This window comes from Canis aureus, chromosome 2 (assembly GCF_053574225.1).
Source record: "Canis aureus isolate CA01 chromosome 2, VMU_Caureus_v.1.0, whole genome shotgun sequence".
Lineage (NCBI taxonomy): Eukaryota > Metazoa > Chordata > Mammalia > Carnivora > Canidae > Canis > Canis aureus.
In genome coordinates this window covers 56,047,768-56,064,982 of record NC_135612.1, presented here as the reverse complement: position 1 = coordinate 56,064,982, position 17,215 = coordinate 56,047,768, and the positions used below count along the sequence as shown (strand labels likewise).

The window sequence follows — 17,215 nt, the reverse complement described above, 5'->3', positions numbered from 1 at the left end:
AGAAGCCCCAAGCTGGAGACACTTCTAAGCAAAACACTGAAGGGGCAGTTTGGTTCTTCCTGAGTACTTATAAAATGAGAGGAGACAGAAATTAAGAACCTATTGTTAAAAAAAAAAAAAAAAAAGAACCTATTGTTAAGCAAAACGGAAGCAGAACCTAAAGATCTGGAAAATTCTCAGCCTGTCCATACTACCAAAAAAAAAAAAAAAAAAGGAAAGAAAGAAAGAAAAAGCTTGTTTTTCAGAGATCACTAATGATGTGGCTGAAGAACCATTCAGTAAGGAGACTGGCATGAGTGTGAACCATGAACTAATCAGCCACTCAGCAGAAAGACTGCCAGTTCAAACTGAAGGAGTCTGAGGACAAAATCAGAGGCTTGCTTAGATCCTACAGGACTGAGCCACAGAGCTATTCAGCTGTGAGCATGCACTATTCCTCAAGACAAGCCAAGAGTGATTCCAAAGGTAATTCAGAGCCATCAGGGCTGGGTCCTCAGTTTCAAAGTGGGGCAGGATAGTGCAGGTAGGTTTATTGCCTCAACAGGGCCAGATGGCAGCCATCCAGAGCCCTGGGGGCAGGACTGTCACTGGCAGAGTCATGGAGATGGGACCACCACCCAGCTGGGTCCCAAGGACAGAGAGCACTGAACCAAAGGGATTCATTCTTAAGGCTTAAGATCTAATGGTATTTGCCTCACTAGGTTTGGGACATGCTGAGGACCCAAACACCCCTTTCCTCCTGATTTCTCCTCTTTGGAGTGGCAACGTCTATTCTGTGCCTGTGTCACCAGGTAACTTGGAAGCATATAACTTACCTGGTTTCACAGGTTCACAGCCAGCGAGGACTTCTGCCTCAGGATGAAATTCACCTCGAGTTTGCCTTAGAGGATATTTAGATGAGACTTTGGGCTTTAGAGTCGATGCTGGAATTAAGACTTTTGGGGTAGTTGCAATAGAATGAATGGATTCTGCATGCAAAAACGGTACGAATTTTGGGGAACAAGGGAACTGAATGTTATAAACTAAATGTTGGTATTCCCCCCAAAATTCATACGTGGAAACACTAGGCTCCAATGTGATGGTATTTGGAGGTGGAGCCTTTGGGAGGTAATCAGATTTATACAAGGTCATGAGAATGGGGCCCTCGTTATGGGATGAATGCTCTTCTAAGAAAAAGAAAGGCCAGAGCTCATGGTCTTTCACCATGTGAGGACATAGCTAGAAGGTGGCCATCTACAAGCCAGGAAAAAGATTCTCATCAGAAAACAAATCTGCTGGCACCTTGGATTTCCCAGCCTCTAGAACTATGAGAGATAAAAGTTGTTTAAACCACCCGGTCTAGGGGCATCTGGGTGGCTCAGTCATTGAACGTCTGCCTTTGACTCAGGTCATGATCAGGGTCCTAGGATCAAGTCCTGCAGAGGGCTCCCCACGAGGAGCCTGCTTCTCCCTCTGCCTATGTCTCTCCCTCTCTCTCTCTGTCTCTCTCATGAATAAATAAAATCTTAAAAAAATAATAAATAAACCACCCAGGCTATGGTATTTTGTTACAGCAGCACAAACTAACTAAGAGAAGTATTCACAGCAGCACTATTTATATGTAATAGCCAAAGATGGAAAAGCCCAAATGTCCATCAATGGATAAACAGATTAAACAAAGTAAGGTATATGCACACAATGGAATATTATTCAGGCATAAAAAGGAATAAAGCACATGCTACAATACAGATGAACTTCAAAAATATGGCCAATAAAAGCAGCAAGACACAAAACAATTCCATTTATTTTTTTTAACAATTCCATTTATATGAAATATCTAGAATAGGTAAATCCATCAATCAGTGGTCATCAAGCAGAAGGGAATGGGGAGTTAGCTGCATTAAAAAAATATGCAGTTGTATTCTGGAGTGCTAAAATGTTCTGGAACTAGACAAAGGAGGTATTCGCACAACATTGTGAGTGTACTTAATGCCACTGAGCTCGGTCATGTGAATCTCACCTCAACTTTTTTAGAAAGAAAGATTTAAGAGGCATAACATCCAAATGCAACACCCAGTCCTCGATTAGACTGTGGTTTTCACAGGCCGGCTAGAAACAACATTTGGGGATAGTACAGGTCTGAACACAGGCTGGGCATCGGATGATATAAAGATACACTGCTAGGTATGATCGTGGTAGCATAGCTGAGCAGAAAAATGCTCTGACGTCTCAGACACACACACTAGACTGTTTGAGAATGAAAGGTCACGATGTCTGTTAAAATAGCTCAGAGAAAAAAGATGATGAAGCAAGGTGGCAAAGTGTTCACCGTGAGATGTACATGACATTCACTGCAGGTGTAGGTGACATTCACCACAAGATCCATGATGTTCACTGCAGATGTACATGATGTTCACCACGAGATGCATGATGTTCACGATGTTCATGGCTAGATGTACATGTTCACAGTGAGATGTACATGATGGGGTCGAGGTATTCGCTGTACGTTTCTCCTCAGTTTTCCGTATGTTTGAATTTTTTCATGATAAAAGGTAAAAATAACTCCCAGTCAAAATCCCAGCCAGTTATTCTGTAGATACCAACACTCAATGTTTCTCAAGTTTTCTATGTAGAGGTGACGGTACCAGAAGAGCCAACGCGGTATTGAAGGAGAAGAACAAAATCGGAGCGCAGCTAGGACCTGACTTTAAAGATTTACTATAATTTACAACAGAAGAAGTATAAATAGCACATCTACCAAATCAGTATACCAAGTCCAAACATCACAACATATGTTTACATTTATCACAATGGTTAAATTTAAAGAAGAACAAACAGTACCTATGTCAGCCAGGAAGTGACAAACGAGGCCCTCTCACCACCAATAAGTGACGAGATAAATTGGAATAATCTTTTTGTTTGGTAGTAAGCTGGAAACGATTGTCCTCTTTAAAAAAAAATTATTTATTTGAGAGAAAGAGCGAGAGACAGTGTGCAGGTGGAGGAAGAGGGGAGGGAGACGCAGACTCCCCACTGAGCAGGGAGCTCAAGGTGGGGGCTCCATCCCAGGACCCTGGGATCATGACTTGAGCTGAAGGCAGATGCTTCACCAACTGAACCACCCAGGCACCCCTGTCCTCTTCTTTTAACAAGAAAACTAACTCCTTCGCTATCTCAGATTCCAGAGCCCTTCTGATGGCCTTCTGCAGTGTCTATCTCTTAGATAGAACTATCTCAAGCAGAAAATATCAAATCAGAGAGCATCACCTCTGCAAGACAGATTTAGCAAGAACAGCTTTCTTTCAACACACATATTTCAAACCACATTTTTCTCTGCACAAGTCAAAGAAGGTATTTACTTCAGAAAAAAAAAAAAATGGATCAATCCTTGAGTCTCCACAGACCTTCCCACTAGTGTTGGAACCTTAGTGTATGAAGCTCTGCCATCATATTGCATATTGTGCTCTTTCAAATGTGTGATTAAATAAAAACATTGTATTGTTCCCTTTTCCCAACCTGAAATTTCAGTTCTTAAAGAATATGTTTGCCTGGCTGAATGGAACTCAAGTCAAAAACGAATAAATTAAGCCATTTCTGAAGTGAACTGTATCAAAAATAGTCAAAATATAGCTCCACCCACGTGGGGCAAAACTGACAAATCACTGGAAATCCAATGCCCACCTCATCTCCTAGTTATCACATCACCCCTGATTGCAAAGTTAGCCGTTGAAAGATAATTTCTGCACGTTTCAACTCTCTGTGATAGGACTTAGTTCTCTTACCCCACACAGAACAAACAGGCACCAGGAAAGATAGCAGGTCCAGTGAACATGCATTTCTAACATGGATTCCGCTTTTATCCATCATGAGAAGCCCCACGAAGTGCCACCTGTGTGCTTGGAGAAAAGCTACATAATCTCTGTGTGCCTCAGTTTTTTCATCTGCCAGACAGGGACAGTACATCTTAGATCAGTGATAAAAATGGTTAACATTAATTTCTATAACAGTGTATGGGGTGGGGTGGCTCAGTCAGATGAACGTCCAACTCCTGATTTTGGCTCAGGTCATGATCTCAGGGTCCTGGGATAAAGCCCTGCATCGGGCTCTGCATTGGAGCCTGCATTAGAGTCTCTTTTTCCCTCTCTCTCTGCCCCTCTCTACCCCTTCCTCCCTTCTAAATAAACAAACGATGTAGATATATGAATTTATACTGACAAACTCCAAAGAAACAGACAGATAAAAATAATGGCATAAAGGCCATAGGATTAAAGGGGATTTTTTTTTTACCTTACATTTTTTCATTTGCATTGTAATAGTTTTAAAATAAACACTGGAGAAATTATTTAGATATCCAGAGAAACAGCAAAAAATTAATTTTCATTCAAAGGATTTTCATCTGACATCACAATGAACATGGTCAGTTTAATCACACTGATAAAGAACCTGAAGAAGCTCAAAGAATAATTGTATAATAATAGAAGCTATTATTGAGTTAGCAATTACTACATGGCAAACACTCTACCAAGTACCTTAAACATATCCACTCAATTCTCATTGTAAGTCAAGGAAGGAAGTGCCATCATTACCTCCATTCTACAGGTGGAAAAACTGAGGCGCAGTACATGGCACACCCATGATCACAGAAATGGTAGGTGTCTAAGGCAAAATTACTACTGGCAGGGAGCTGATGTGGTCCAGGGACTCACCTCTAGACGCTCAAGACTGTTTACTGCAAGCCCTTGCAACTTTCAGGCTGGGTTTTGTTTGCTTCCCAGCTGCATGAACATCAACCCGAGTAGCAGGCACACTGGTGGTGCCAGAAAGTGCTCCTCCAGGCAGCCCCCAGCCAGGGCACCTGGGAGATAAATGCCCTGAACCTCCTGTCTCTGGTTGGATAACTCTCGGTGGTTTCCACACTGTCTCTGGGGTTCCCTCCTCAGGTGCCCTCAAAGGTAACTCACCTAGCAGAGGTAACTTTACTGGCTTCCTTCTCCTCCCCATCTCTGGTCTCCACCTCCCCACTGGTTTTCCTGGGATCCCTATGAAACAAAAAACCACCAAAGAAAACTACCTCTCTGGACACTTCTGTCTCAAGGCCTGCCTATGGGGACCTTCCAAACCAAGAAAATAATACACACAGTCCAGCTATACTACCTCATGCCCCCAAACACTCTACCCATCAAGCTGTACTACCTACAATTTCAATGAAATGGCAGGGAATGTTCGTTCAGTGTCGATCCCAAATGTGCTCTCCTTTGAAGGATCCTGAAAATAGACACGTAGCCCTTAAATCATAAAGTGCTAAGTGCAGGACTTAATACAGGCCATATGGAAACATGTGGCATCGTGGAGGGGTAGACAGGAGCTGACAGATCTGTCATCTCCCGAGGAGCCCTTCTGCTCCCCCAGGACCCAGAAGAGGGTTCTCGTGAGGGGTAAGGCCTGACAGTGAAGCTTGGCTTAATTTCGCTTGAAGGAGCAAAGTTTGATTTTCTGTCCCAGGCAAGAGGCCTGCTGAGAAAGCTCAGAGCTGGCATCACGGTATGTTTCTCATGTGCCGAGCTCCGTGCCACCATATGACATGCATTAGGGCATTCATTCCTGGGGTTCCTGCCCACCCCATCAGAGCAGTTATGCACCCACTACAGAGAGCAGATGAAGCTTACAGAAGGGAGGTGACTTGTCTGAGCTCAAACAGCTCTGAGCTGGAACTCCTATCAAGTCTCCCTGACTCTGAACCCAAACCTTTTACCAACAGGTTATACAAGTCCCTGCCGAATGATCATTATAATAAAGTCACCACCTGCTGAAGCACAGATTATGTGCAAAGCACTTTAGATATGTGATTTCTCACTTTTACCACAGCCTACGAGTTAGAACTACACCATATATGGTGTAAGCTTCACATTCATACATTAGCCCTGTGAAGTATTATGTCCATTTTATAGCCAAGAAGACTGAGGCACCAGGAGGCCTTTCCCCAGCAGGTGCTGGTGCAGGGAGCCAGGCAGGCTCTGCTCTTCTTTGCTGGCGGGGCCTCCTGGGCTCCGCAATGCCCTTTGCACTCTCTGCAGCAGGATCCAGCCTCCCCTTCTGCAGTTCCTACTCAGACTCAGGGCTTAGGGGGAGCTGTGGCTGATCTACCTCCTGCCCACTTGTAGGGAAACCAGTGGTCCTCCCACAGGTGGGACCTGCAAGTGCTCCCAAGTCTTATCTTCTCAGAGTGACTTGACCCCATCCCATTAAATGTCTAGGCTCTCTTTCTCTCCCTCTGGGACCTCTGGGACCACATAGTCTCCTACTCCTATTCTCATAGCCCCCAAAGCGCCAAAGAGATCTAAGTGAGCAGATCAATAGCCTTATCAAAGGAAAAACAGATCGTGGATTATATGACATACCTTCTTTTACCTAAGTCTATGGGGCTTTTGTACTCAGTGAAGTCAGTTAAATAAATCCAATAATATTTGTTTCTTAACAATCTGTGCTGGCCTTCTGATATTACACTCCTCATTTTGATGACACACTCCAAAAAATTTTTCAATTATGGCAATTTCAGCTGACTTCCATTCCCAAAGAACCCCCTCTAAGTCTCCCAAGGAGAATAAATACACCATATTTCTTTAAAATATGCATGTCTGGCAATTCAAAAGGGTACCATCTGGTTCACATAATTTCTGCATGAAGTTTCCAAAAAGCCTATAGCACATACATGATCCACTCCTGCTGCAACAGAAGCCAAAACATTCCATTGGTATCGTACAAAGTGACTCAGGCTAAGTGAGGTGAAGACTGGCCATGGTCCTTGCAAGGGGATATGATGATCAATTCCCTTAGAACACGGCTCACAAGTTAAAATGCATATATTTAATCAAAGTCATGCTAGAGAAGAAGGATAAACATGGAAATGACATCATCCTCAAGAATCAGTTTTGAGCCATGGGAAAAGTAAGTAGAGAACTGGCAAGGAAAGCACACTGGGGCTCCTACAAAATGATGCAAAGGAGAAGGCAAAAGAAAGTTGGAATAATTAAAACAAGAAGGCAACGATGGAAGTGGAATGAACCCAGCCAGGGGAGCAAGTACTGTTTCCCTGGTGAGGAATTACAATGAGGTGCAGGGCAAAGTGCCAAGCAACCTGTAACCAAAAACACTTCTTGGGTCCTCTAATTCCTCGTCCAAGTATATTACAGCCATTCTTCTCTAGTGCTCTACACTTTGGGAAGGCATTAGCACAGGTGACTTTTGAGCACACAAGTCTCCTGAATTACATGGCAAGAATGCATTTCCAGAGCAAAGTCCTTCCCAGGTCACCAGGATGAATTAGAATTGTTAAGTGATTGGAGAGCCTCCAAAAAATGCACAGCCCAATTGCAGATGTGGACAAAATGTTTTCAGTGCTCTGTCCGGGTCTTCAAGAAATGTGCATACCGACATATATAAACTCCCCAGCCTTATAGTTCAGAGCCAAGGTTGGCAAACTTTTTCTGTAAAGGGCCAGACATTAATAACTCAGGCTTTGTGCTCTAGGCTGTCACTTGTCACAATGATTCAACCCATTACAGGGCACAAGTGGCCACAGACAACGTGTATACAAGTGAGCATGGCTATGTGCCAATTAAACTTTATTTATGGACCCTGAAATCTGAATTGTAATTATCATGTGTCACAAGATATTATTTTTTTCTTATTTTCTTCAATCATCACAAAAAATGTAAAAATCTTTCTTAACTCACAGGCTGTACAAAGAAACAGGCAATGGGCTATACTGAGCCAATAGGATATAGTCTGCCAACTCCTGGGTTAAAGCTTCTGTATCATCCAGAGTCTACATATATGACATCTGTTTCAAATGAATGATGAAGACAACATTTTGAAACATATACAAATATTACAAATCCTGAAGAAGAATGTGGAGGACAGCAATGGGTGTATCTCCACAATGGTGACAAGCACCATACTGTACTGTCCCAGAATCAGACAGGCCTGTCCTTGAGAGTTCACAGCACCACGATCCAGCTGCAAAACCTTGAACAAGTTTTATTTAACCTTGCCCAGCCTTAAATCCTTCCTCTGTAAAAGGGGCATAACAAAGTACCTTCTTGATAGAGTTATCATGAGGATGAAATGAGATCCTGCCTCTAAAAATATTTTGCACAGGACCCAGAATTTCTGCAAAGTAAAGCTGTTTAGTATTAGTATTCTCTGACAATACTCACAAGATAACAGATTGGTTGATTGCAAAACATTTTTCCTGGATCTGAAGGTAAGATTTTTAGAAATCCTGACTCCTAACTTATAAAAGCTAAAACTCCAAATAAAGTAGATATCTAACACAAACTGATAAAATAATAAAAGGGCATCTTAATTTTGCCACAACACCTCAGTTATCCAGTTACCGGGAATCTAGAAACCTCAGATTTCTGTAAAAGTTGTGAGCTCGGGATCCCTAGGTGGCGCAGCGGTTTGGCGCCTGCCTTTGGCCCAGGGCACGATCCTGGAGACCCGGGATCGAATCCCACATCGGGCTCCCGGTGCATGGAGCCTGCTTCTTCTTCTGCCTGTGTCTCTGCCTCTCTCTCTCTCTCTCTCTCTGTGACTATCATAAATAAATAAAAATTAAAAAAAAAAAGTTGTGAGCTCGAACTCATGAAGAAAATGCAGTATCAACAATCATTTACTCACTCAACAAGCATCTCTGAAGAACTCTGCGTGAGAAGAGTTTACAATATCTACTAAAAAAAAACCAAGAAGTCACAAAATAATTTCCACACAATAAACATGACATTATCAGTGTGTGTGCATCAGGGCTCAGGGAGTTGTGAGGGCAAGCAGGGGCTTTGGAAGAAGGAGGAAGAAGACAGAGAATCTGGGTGAGCTGGAGTTCTGCAGGCTCCAAAGATGGCAATGGAACCTTCCAAACAGAAGTAATAGAACAGGTGAAGGAGTGAATGAGTCTGGGGCTGCTAGAGAGTGCCAGCAGAGGGCTGCTAGAAGGGTCTGGGACCATAGGAAAGGTCATCACACACCAAGTTAAGGAATTGAGAGTCTACCCAATGGCTCTGGGGACCCCAGGGGAGCCCTGGAAAGAGAAGGCTAGGTCCCTGATCCCCATGGAGCAGGTGGATGTAGGGAGGATGGAAAGGACAGTGTGAGTGGGAGGAGTATTTAGGAAGTAGTATCTACACAGGACCAGTGACTGAATGTCGATGAGACTGGGAGCAATTAACAAAAGAAGCCATAAAAATAGTCAAGAAGCAGAAAATATGGTAGATTCCAGGAGAGACGATGGCATGGTCTGCTGGTCTACAATCAGTATGTGTGTGTGTGGTCGGGGTGGCAGGGGTTTAATGGATGCCAGCTTCAGATCCAGGAACAGCCAAAGAACAAGAAAAAAGGCAGCAAGGAAAACACACACATATAACACACCTCCCAGGCTTGTGCAGATAGGGGGGAAAGAATGGCCAAGAGCCAAAGCAGCAGGTGGCGCCTTGTTGTAGCAAACGCTCACGGAACGTGTCCCACGTGCTCCTTGGTAGTTCCTGGAAAATCTGCTACAGGAACACTAAAAATGCATATAAATACACAGAGTCAGATAGGCTTTAATTTTTCGCTTTACTTGTTATTTTAAAAATGATGGCAGGACACAAAAATACTGCACACCTTTCCTCCCGACCGCACAGAACAATTTATCAGCCTATGCACTGATTAATTCATTCTTGAAAATCACGTTCATTAAATGGGAAAAAGCAACACACGTAGAAGCCTTCATAATTGCAGAGTTCAAGCCCTCGCTGGAAGATGAGAAAGCTCTGTGAACTTGAGAACACGCCTTCACCTCTCTGGTATATGGATGAGACCCCAAGGCAGACACTCGGATGCAGGGAGGAAGGAGATCCAGGTGCTTTTCATGAGCTGTTTATCTTTTATTTGTTTTTAATTTTATTTATTCACTTGAGGGAGAGCGAGAGTGAGAGAAGGGAGAGTTGGAGACGGAGAGGGAGAAGCAGGCTCCCCAGTGAGCAGGGAGCCTGAGGCAGGGCTCGATCCCAGGACCCTGGGATCATGCCCTGAGCCAAAGGCAGACACTTCACTCACTGAGCCCCTCTCATTTGTTAACATGGTAGAAGCAGCAACTACTTTATCAGGTTGCCGTGAGGATTATGTATTTGTGTCAAGTACCTACTTAGAATCCGTGCAAAAAAACACACTTACTACATGGATATTCCAATGAACAACCTCTGATATTGGTCTCATTATTCCTTAGGGATGAGGGGACCAAACCCAAGGAGAGTTAACTTACTCTCCCCCAAAGTCACACTTCCTGGCAAATACAGGAAACCTACTTCTCCCAACCCCAAATCCCATGCTCTTTGGGTATTCCACGCTACCTGCCCTTTGGCCCTCCCCCTCGTTCAGTTCTCACCAGCAATAAATGGCTGGCAGCTCCACCATTTTGGCACAACCACTATTCAAAGGCAGACTCCCAGCCTCTGCATATCCAAGTTCTTTCTACTAATATCAATATAGACTCAGCCCCTGGAAGTTTAGCTCCCAAAGACTGTAGAATGGAGTGGAATGAAAGGCACATTTAATATACTTGACTTAACAACTCCCCCTCAAGGCAGGGAATGACAAGAAAAGATAAATTCCTTTATTCTCCCCAGTTGCACCCACTCCTACTACTGCTCCTTCAAAATAAAACTGGGCTTCCATCTACTGTCCCCAGGACAGGACTCCACTGCTAAAAAGCAAGATAAATAAAAGAAATTCTTGGCTTTTGCGCTTCCAATGGCCCAAACCCTAGCTATTTATGGCCAAACCATGGGATTTTATATGTCATTTACACTCTGAAATTTCTTCATTAGATGCTAACTGTACAACACCACTCTTGGTCCAGATGTCATCCCCTCATATTGAGAAATTAACCTTAAAGAGATATGACCAGGCAGCCCGGGTGGCTCAGCCGTTTAGCACCGCCTTCCGCCCAGGTTGTGATCCTGGAGACCCAGGATCGAGTCCCACGTTGGGTTCCCTGCATGGAGCCTACTTCTCCCTCTGCTTGTGTCTCTGCTTCTCCCTCTTTCTCACTCTGTGTCTTTCATAAATAAATAAAATCTTAAAAAAAAAAAGGGAGAGGGATGACCATGTGCTTTAGACAACAACTATCTTTTCTTGGAAAAAACACCTGGTTTAAGACATTAATTTGACTAATAGGAATCCAGTATGGATCAAATTCAAAGCTGTTGGTTAACTTTTTTAAAACAAATTTTATGAGTTATAAAAAATTTATTAACATCTGCTTTAAGACACATGACTTTTACTTATGATTTGACGAGAGCACCAAAGAAGGGGTTTTATGTGCCTTAGAATATTCTAGAAACTACCTATTTTTGCATCCTCTTCTTAAAATATTCCTAAATAGGTCACTACAAGCAAAGCACTAGTTCCACCTCATTTCTTGCCAGCGTTTGCATAGTCGTGTGAGGCTGCCCACTCATTTCAAAGCCTGCCTTCTGCTGCTCTGCCCACTCAGCACTGTCGAATTTGTATCATGACTTGACAGCTCTCTGCCCTTACACCTGATCGTTCCTCAGCTCCCATATGATGCCAGCCAAGCTCCTTAGGGGAGCCTAACCCAACAGCACATGGACAAATGCTCAGTTCAGCTCCATCCAATGTGCCTTCCAACAAAGTTTCCAGGAACATTCCTAGACCAAAAGCTAAGAGCCATCTTGTCAGAAACCATGTTTAGCTCCTAAGCAAGCACTGGATAGAACACAGAAGAAGCCAATCAGTGACCTGGAAGGTAAACAACAGAAATTACCCAATCTGAACAAGAGAGAAGAAATAAACTGGGGGAGAGGGGTGGCAAATAAAGAACACAGCTTAGGAACATGTGGGACTATAACAAAAGATCTAACATTCATGTCATCAGGATCCTAAGAGGAGAGAGGAAAGACAGGCAAAAACCAAATAAACAAAAATCACCACACTAGAAGAAATAAGGGCTGATGGGCTGTCTTGGTGGCACAGTCAGTTAAGTGTATGTTTCTTAGGCTTGGCTCAGGTCATGATCTCAGGTTCATGGAATTGAGCCCTGTGTCAGGCTCCACACTCAGTGGGAAGTCTGCTTGAGATTTTGTCTCCCTCCCCCTCTGCCTTCCCCTCCACATGCTCTAATTTCTCTAATAAATAATTCTTTTAAAAATTTAAAAGAAGCCTGAAAATTTCCAAATTTGGCAAAATACATAAACATACAGATTCAAGAAGTTACCTAAAAAAAAAAAAAAAAGAAGAAGAAGCTACCTGAACCCCAAGCAGGATAAACAAAAAAACCCACACCAAAAGAACATGGTCAAACTTCTAAAAACCAAAGAGAAAGAAACTTAAAAGCACTGAGAAAGAAATGATACCTGACATATAGAGGAAAACACCATCCAAATTATAGATTTCTCATCAGAAATCACTGAAGTCAGAGGAAAACAGCACACTATTCAGTGCTAAAAGAAAAGAGTGGTCAACTAGGAATCCTATAACTAGAGGAGGTATGCTTCTGGACTGAAGGGAAAATCAAGATATTCTCAGATGCAAAAAAACTAAGAGAATTTGTTGCCAGCAGATCTATCCTAAGGATTAGGGCTGGAGGAATTTCTCAAAACAGAAAGGAAAGTTTGAAAGAAATAACCCTGAAATATCAGGAAGGAGGGAAGAAAATATATGGTAATTAGTATAGACTCTGCCTCTTGAATTTTCTAAATTATGTTTGATGACGAAAGCAGAATCACTGATGATTAAGTGATGAGGAGAAAATCGTAATCATAGGACACTGATGTGTTTCCAAATATATACAGAGTAAATATTTAACAGAGAGGAAATATTTAACACAATCATATTATAAATGGAGGAGAATAATTGGACATAAAGGGAGATAAATCTACATTTCACTAAGACTGGTAAAATTATGACACTGTAGACTCTGATAAATTATATAGCTAGAATACAATACCTAGAGCAGCCACTGAAAATACTATACAAAAAGATACACTCAAAAACACTATAAAGTTGACCCTTGAACAACACAGGTCTGAACTGAAGGAGTCCACTATATGCAGATTTTTTTTAAGGGTTAACAACAGCCACAAAATGTTTATTCACAACTGTCCACCCCTTGCTCCACCGGACCTAATCAAAGGAGACAGGTGCAGAGGTTGAGCCTGCCGCCCTAACTCAGGGGTGGAAGCAGTCAGCAGCTCCTCTATAGATCCAGAACCAGGCATGGCTGTATGTCATCTAGTATATTGAGGGGGTTGATGGGTCTAGGGGGCTCCCTGGCCCTCTCACCACTGGAGTCCTTTACACACTCAGGCTCCAGGGCTGCCCCAGGGCAGCCACAGAACTCAGAGCCCCCCACCTCCCTCCAGCTATACCATCTTCCCCAAGCCCATACATCCAGGTGTGCCTGTTGCTGCCATTGGTCACAGGCCAGTGTACACCTCCAGGCAGATGGAGCAGCTGTACTGTATCTCCAGGTCTACGTTGCTGCCTGGGGACTACTACTGCTGAGCTGAGACCACCAGGCTGCAAAAGATTAGCATCCTGGGGCCACTGCTACCACCCTGTACCACTCTCCCCCACCTATACACGCTGTTTTCCAACAAATACACATATATACCAAAAATGTATTTTCTCTGCCTTATGATTTCCTAGTAACAATTTCTTTCCTCTGGCTTATTTTATTATAAAACAACAGTGTATAGTACATTTAACATACAAAATATGTGTTAATTAATTATGTGATTAGTAAGGCTTTTGGTCAACAGCAATCTGTCAGTAAGTTAAGTTTTCAGGGAGTCAAACTTATATGTGGATTTTCAACTGCAGGGACACCCCTCATCCCCCTATTGTTCAAGGGTCAACTGTATATTAAATCAAAATGAGTAATGTACAGGAAAGCAGGGAGGAAAACATGAAATAAAACACAGAACAAACGAAAAACAATTAAATGGTATCCTTTAGCCCTAAGGTATAAATAATCACATTAAATGTAAGTGGTCTAAATATCTCAATTAAAAGACAGACTGGCAGACTACATTAAAAAGCATGGCTTAACTGTCTACAAGAAACTTACTTCAAATATTGTAATATAGGCAGATTGAAAGTAAATAGATGAAAAAATATTGTATCATGCAAACATTTAACAAAAGGAAACAGAATTGACTATATTAATATCAGATAAAGAAGACTTCAGGGCAAAGAATATAACCAGAGACAGAGAGTGGCATTCTACAATAACAATGGATTTAAAAATGTAAATTGCGGGGGAGGGGGCACCTGAGTGGCTCAGTGGTTGAGCCTCTGCCATTGGCTCAGGTCATGATCCCAGGGTCCTAGGATCAAGTCCTGCATCAGGCTCCCCTTGGGGAGTCTGCTTCTCCCTCTGTGTATGTCTCTGTCTCTCATGAACAAATAAATAAAATCTTTAAATAAATAAATGGGTAAATCCACCAAGTAGACACAGCAACCCTAAATGTGTATGATCAAATAGTGGGCCTGCAATTTATATAAAGCAAAAACTGATAGCAGTGAAAGAGGAAATAGACAAATGTATAGTTCCATATATGAAGTCTTCTCCCAACAATTAACAGTACTTGAGAGAAAAATCAATAATGATATAAAATAATTCCACACTATTAACCTAATCGATATTTATAGAACATTCCACCCAACAACAACAAATACATGTTATTTTCAAGTACTCACAGAACACATACCAAGATAGACCATATCCTGAGCCAGAAAATAAACCTCAACAAATTTTTTAAAATTGAAATCATGCAGAGTGTGTTCTCTAATGACAATGGAATCAAAATCAATAACAGGAACATAACAGGAAAAATGCCAAGCACTTAGAGACCAAAATGCACAATTCTAAATAATCAATAGATCGAAGGGAAAAACTCAAGGGAAATTAAAAAGTACACTGAACTGAATGAAAATTAAAATACAACATATCAAAATTTGTGAGATAGAACTAACACAGTGCTAAGAGGGAAATATGTAGTACCAATGCATACATTAGGATAGAGGAAAAACCTCAATATCAATGATCTGATTTCCCTTAAGAACATAGAAAAATAAAATAAATAACAAAATAAACTAAAGCAAACAGAAGAAGGAAATAAGGAGCAAAAGTCAATGAAATTGAAAATAGCAAAACGACAGAGAAAATGAAACAAAGACCTGGTTCTTTGAAAAGATCAATAAAACTGACCAACCTCTAGTAAGGCTGACAAAGTAAGAGAGAGAAGACACTAATTACCAATACCAGGAATGAAAGGGGGGGATATTACTATGGACCCTCTGGACAACAAAATTATAATAAAGGAATACTAACTCTCCACACATAAAATTGATAACCTAAATGAGATAGACCAATTCCACAAAAAGTACAAACTAATAAAATTCCCAAATGAGAAACTACTTTTAATGATTTTACTTTTAAGTAAACTCTACATGCAACATGGGACTTGAACCCACAACCCCAAGCACCGGTCAAATGAGAAACTTTTAATAACATATCGTTTCACTAAAAAAAATTCTACTAAATGTCTAAAAAACAATTAGGACCAATTGTATACAATCTCCTACAGAAAACAGAATAAGAGAGAACACCTCCCAATTCATTTCATTAAGGCAGTATTATCTAACACCAAAGCTACACAGGTAGGGTTGCTTGGCTGGTTCAATTAGTAGAGAATGCAATCCTTGACCTTAGGGTCATAAGTTCAAGCCCCATGTGGGCAGAGGCTAGTTAAATAAATAATAAATAAATCCCTACAAAGTACCAAAAAATAGCAATATTCCTCAGACACAAAAATATTCATGAAAAATACAGACACAAAAAAATCCATGCAAAATATTAGCAAATAAATTCTTCTATTCCTATAAATTTATTCTATATATTTAAAAGAAATATACACAATGACCAGGTGCATTTTATTCCAAGGATGCAAAGTTGGTTCAATTTTCAAAAATCAATTAATGGAGTCCATATTAATAAACTAATGAAAAACTACATGATCAAATCAACTGATACAGAAAAGCATCTGACAAAATTCAACACCCATTCATGATAAAAGAAAATACTCAGAGAAGTAGAAATAGAAAGGAACTTCCCCAATGTGATAAAGAACATCTGCAAAAACCCTACATCTAACACTGCACTTGACAGTGAAAGACTAAATGGTTTCCCCTAGGTTGGGGAACAAGGTAAGGATTCCATTTGCACCACATTTATTCAAATAATGCTGAAGATTCCAGTTAGTGTAATAAAACAAGAAAAGGAAATAAAAGGTATATAGATTAGAAAGGAAGAAATACTACTGTAAATTTACAAGAGTAAATCACATGGAGGGTACGTCCACTGTCTAGAAGACTCAACAAGGGAAAATGTCAGTGCTCCCCAAACTGATACACAGATGTACTGCAACTGCTATCAAAGTTTCAGAAACGTGTTTTTGTAGATGTAGAAAAGATTATTCTAGGGATCCCTGGGTGGCGCAGCGGTTTGGCGCCTGCCTTTGGCCCAGGGCGCGATCCTGGAGACCCGGGATCGAATCCCACATCGGGCTCCCGGTGCATGGAGCCTGCTTCTCCCTCTGCCTGTGTCTCTGCCTCTCTCTCTCTCTCTGTGACTGTCATGAATAAATAAAAATAAAATCTTTAAAAAAAAAAAAAAGAAAAGATTATTCTAAAATTGAGACAAAGACACTAGAATAGCTTAAAACAATTTTGAAAAAGACTAGTGTGGAAAGAATCAATCTACCTGGTTTCAAGACTCACCATGTAGCTACAGTGATCAAGATGGGATTATGTTGGCAAAGGAATGGACAAATACACATAGATTAATGGGAGAAAAAAAAAGAGAAGACATGAATATGCTCACACGACTATGCCTAAGTGATTTTAACAAAGGTACAAAAGCAATTCAGTGGGTTTTCAACAAGTGTTGAATCTGGGTATCTGGTATCCATGGTGGATATCTATGGGCAAAAAAATGATCTCTGGTCCAAATCTCATGCCTTATTTTAAAAATTAACTCAAAATGGATTGCAGATTTAAATGTAAAACCTAAAACTAGAAAACTTTTTAGAAAAAAGCAGAAAAAATCCTCAGGATCCAGGGCTAGGCAGAGTTCTTTTTTTTTTTTTTTTTTTTTCTAGGCAGAGTTCTTAGA

At 41.3% G+C, this 17,215-nt stretch overlaps 1 protein-coding gene across 3 annotated transcripts in view; it reads right to left on the bottom strand.

Moving 5' to 3' along the window:
* Nucleotides 1-17,215, bottom strand: part of SH3GL3 (SH3 domain containing GRB2 like 3, endophilin A3) — a 136,184-nt gene that overhangs the window by 110,814 nt on the left and 8,155 nt on the right. The window contains exon 1 of one of the 3 annotated variants that reach the window (XM_077873960.1): nucleotides 816-1,225. The exons of the other annotated variants lie outside the window; for them this stretch is intronic. Coding sequence (XP_077730086.1) covers nucleotides 816-1,206 — 391 coding nt within the window. The 5' untranslated portion in view covers nucleotides 1,207-1,225. Of the gene's footprint in view, nucleotides 1-815; nucleotides 1,226-17,215 lie in introns of those variants that run through there. 3 annotated transcript variants of the gene reach the window in all.